Source organism: Protobothrops mucrosquamatus, unplaced genomic scaffold (assembly GCF_001527695.2).
Source record: "Protobothrops mucrosquamatus isolate PMUCROS unplaced genomic scaffold, P.Mucros_1.0 scaffold5371, whole genome shotgun sequence".
In the NCBI taxonomy this organism is placed as follows: domain Eukaryota; kingdom Metazoa; phylum Chordata; class Lepidosauria; order Squamata; family Viperidae; genus Protobothrops; species Protobothrops mucrosquamatus.
This window is the reverse complement of record NW_015391233.1, coordinates 13,267-16,687: the sequence shown is the minus strand read 5'-3', so window position 1 is coordinate 16,687 and position 3,421 is coordinate 13,267. Positions and strand designations below refer to the sequence as shown.

At 50.1% G+C, this 3,421-nt stretch overlaps 2 protein-coding genes across 2 annotated transcripts in view; both read left to right on the top strand.

Moving 5' to 3' along the window:
* Nucleotides 1-775, top strand: part of LOC107299730 (alpha-1D adrenergic receptor-like) — a 5,627-nt gene extending 4,852 nt beyond the window's left edge. The window contains exon 2 of the mRNA XM_015829073.1: nt 761-775. Coding sequence (XP_015684559.1) covers nt 761-775 — 15 coding nt within the window. The remainder of the gene's footprint in view (nt 1-760) is intronic.
* A 900-nt stretch (nt 776-1,675) lies between these two features.
* LOC107299729 (alpha-1D adrenergic receptor-like) lies at nt 1,676-2,839 on the top strand (the record flags this gene model as incomplete). The annotated part of the gene is made up of 2 exons (XM_029286839.1): nt 1,676-2,505; nt 2,700-2,839. Coding segments are annotated over exons 1-2 (970 nt in total), but the record flags the coding sequence as incomplete, so codon positions are not given.
* Between the last annotated feature and the right edge of the window lie 582 nt (nt 2,840-3,421).

The window sequence follows — 3,421 nt, the reverse complement described above, 5'->3', positions numbered from 1 at the left end:
TCCTTCCTTCCTTCCTTCTTCCCTTCCCTCTATTATTTCACCCACTTTATCCTTTCTTTCTCTTGTGCTTGTCCTTCCTTCCTTCCTTCCTTCCTTCTTCCCTTCCTTCTATTATTTCCTGTACTTTATCCTTTTTTTGTGCTTGTCCTTCCTTCCTTCCTTCCTTCCTTCCTTCTTCCCTTCCCTCTATTATTTCACCCACTTTATCCTTTCTTTCTCTTGTGCTTGTCCTTCCTTCCTTCCTTCCTTCCTTCCCTCTATTATTTCACCCACTTTATCCTTTCTCTTGTGCTTGTCCTTCCTTCCTTCCTTTTTCCCTTCTTTCTATTATTTCACCCACTTTATCCTTTCTTTCCCTAGTGCTTGTCCTTCCTTCCTTCCCTTCTTCCCTTCCTTCCTTCTCTTATTTCCCACACTTTATCCTTTCTTCTGCTTGTCCTTCCTTCCCTCCCTTCCTCCCTTCCTTCCTTCCTTCCTTCCTTCTATTTTCACCCACTTTCTCCTTTCTTTCTCTGGTGCTTGTCTTTCCTCCCTCCCTCCCTTCTTTTCCTCTTTCCTTCCTTCCTTCCTTTCTTCCATTATTTCACCCACTTTCTCCTTTCTTTCTCTTGTGCTTGTCTTCCCTCCCTCCCTCCTTTCCTTCTTCCCTTCCATCCTTCTCTTATTTCACCCACTTTCTCCTTTCTTTCTCTGGTGACTTTCCTTCCTCCCTTCTTTCCTCTCCTTTTTCCTTCCCTTCTTTTTCCTCACCCTCTCCCAGATCGCGGAAGGGTAAAAGGCCTCTCAAAATAGCTCTGCTGTCAAACATTCCGGTGAAGAGTGCTGGGGGGGGGAGAGGAAGCGTTAGCCTTAAGATTTGCTATAAGCTGAAGAGAAAGGAGAACAGACGCCTGAAGGCGCATCGGTTGGGAGAAGCCAAGGGAAGGCGGACGTCTTGAGATCCAGCTCCTTTGCGGAATAAATCTGCCAGGGATGCGTGGCTGGGGACGGAGAAAGTGGTGAGAAATGTTCGGACAAAGTCGACCTTCGCAGGAATTAACTGCAGAGGACAGGAGATAGTGTGAGAAAGAAAGAAAGAAAGAAAGAAAGAAAGAAAGAAAGAAAGAAAGAAAGAAAGAAAGAAAGAAAGAAAGAAAGAAAGAAAGAAAGAAAGAAAGAAAGAAAGAAAGAAAGAAAGAAAGAAAGAAAGAAAGGGAAGGAAGGGAAGGAAGGAAAGAGAAAGAAAGAAAGGAAAGAAAGAAAGAAAGAAAGAAAGAAAGAAAGAAAGAAAGAAAGAAAGAAAGAAAGAAAGAAAGAAAGAAAGGGAAGGAAAGGAAAGAAGGAAGGAAGGAAGGAAGGGAAGAAAGGAAGGGAAGAAAGAAAGAAAGAAAGAAAGAAAGGGAAGGAAAGAAGGAAGGAAGGAAGGAAGGGAAGGAAGGAAGGGAAGAGAAAGAAAGGAAAGAAAGAAAGAAAGAAAGAAAGAAAGAAAGAAAGAAAGAAAGAAAGAAAGAAAGAAAGAAAGAAAGGAGAAGGAAGGATTATCTCCATAGGCTTAAAAAAAGGGGAGGGGTCTTTGGGATTTTCCAGCCTTCCTGCTAGGATGTGGTAGGGGGGGCGTGGGATTGACAAGGCAGCCCCTCTCCCCGTTGCGCTGCTGAGCCCGTCCCCAATGGAGACTCGGCCGTCTTGAAAAAGAATGACTTTCTCTGACCGGATTAATGCCAGCTTGAACGGGAATCGCACAGGAGACCTCGGTGGGATTAACGGGTCCTGGATCAGAGGAGATGTCCACTCCGACAGCAGCAGCAGCAGTAGCAACGCCTCGGCGGCCCTGGGACTGAGCCTGCAGTCGGTGGGCGTCGGGGTCTTCCTCGCCATCTTCATCCTCCTGGCCATCGTGGGCAACATCTTGGTCATCCTCTCGGTGGCCTGCAACCGTCACCTGAGGACGGTCACCAACTACTTCATCATCAACCTGGCCATCGCCGACTTGCTGCTGAGCACCACCGTCCTGCCCTTCTCGGCCACCTTGGAGGTGCTGGACCTCTGGGTCTTCGGCCGCATCTTCTGCGACATCTGGGCTGCGGTGGACGTCCTGTGTTGCACCGCCTCCATCATGAGCCTCTGCATCATCTCGGTGGACCGGTACATTGGGGTCAAGTACTCCCTCAAGTACCCCACCATCATGACAGAGAAGAAGGCCGTCGTCATCCTGGGGGTGGTCTGGCTCTCCTCCATGGTCATCTCCATCGGGCCCCTCTTGGGCTGGAAGGAAGAGCCCCCGGAAAGCGACCAGTTCTGCACCATCACGGAAGAACCGGGCTATGCCATCTTCTCGTCCCTTTTCTCCTTCTACCTGCCCCTCTTGGTCATCCTGGTGATGTACTTCAACATCTACGTGGTGGCCAGGAGGACCACCAAGAGCCTGGAGGCTGGGGTCAAGAAAGAACGGAACAAGTCCATGGAAGTGGTGCTCAGGATCCATTGCCGGAACGTCCTGGAGGATTCCGTGGCCAGCACCAAGAGACATACTTTCAGAAGTTCTCTCTCGGTCCGGCTCTTGAAGTTCTCCCGGGAGAAGAAGGCAGCCAAGACGTTGGCCATCGTGGTNGGACCACCAAGAGCCTGGAGGCTGGGGTCAAGAAAGAACGGAACAAGTCCATGGAAGTGGTGCTCAGGATCCATTGCCGGAACGTCCTGGAGGATTCCGTGGCCAGCACCAAGAGACATACTTTCAGAAGTTCTCTCTCGGTCCGGCTCTTGAAGTTCTCCCGGGAGAAGAAGGCAGCCAAGACGTTGGCCATCGTGGTTGGAGTCTTCATTCTCTGCTGGCTGCCGTTCTTCTTCGTCCTGTCTTTCGGTAAGTGGGACCCCTCCTCGGCCTCATCACGTTTCCGGGATTGGTTGAGCAAGTGGTGTGTCCTGGCCATGTTTTATCTCTGGTTCAGAAGAAACCATTCTTCTTAGAAGAGATCAAGCATGGAGATTCTCATTCTCCAGTTGGGCCTTCCAGCGTGGCAGTTTTTTTGCAGACGTTTCATGACCCATCTAGGTAACATCATCAGTGCTAGAAGGGAGAAGGGTTTGTGGAGAGGAGGGGGAGGAGGGGGAGGAGGAGGAGGAGGAGGAGGAGGACTGTGGGATCCTAGGTGATCTCTGAGCTTGGTGGTTTTCTTGCAGACATTTGATGACCCAACTAGGTAACATCAGTGCTAGAAGGGAGAAGGATTTGAGGAGAGGAGGAGGAGGAGGAGGAGGAGGAGGAGGAGGAGGACTGTGGGATCCTAGGTGCTCTCTGAGGACTTTAAATGGACCTTCGATGTGCTTTTCATTACACACAACTGGAAAGGTGTCGTTCTCAGTGGGTTGTGGGCCTGCAGATTGGGCAGGGCTGATGGGAGCTGTAGTCCGACCGGGTCTGGAGAACCCCGGCTCTTCCTGT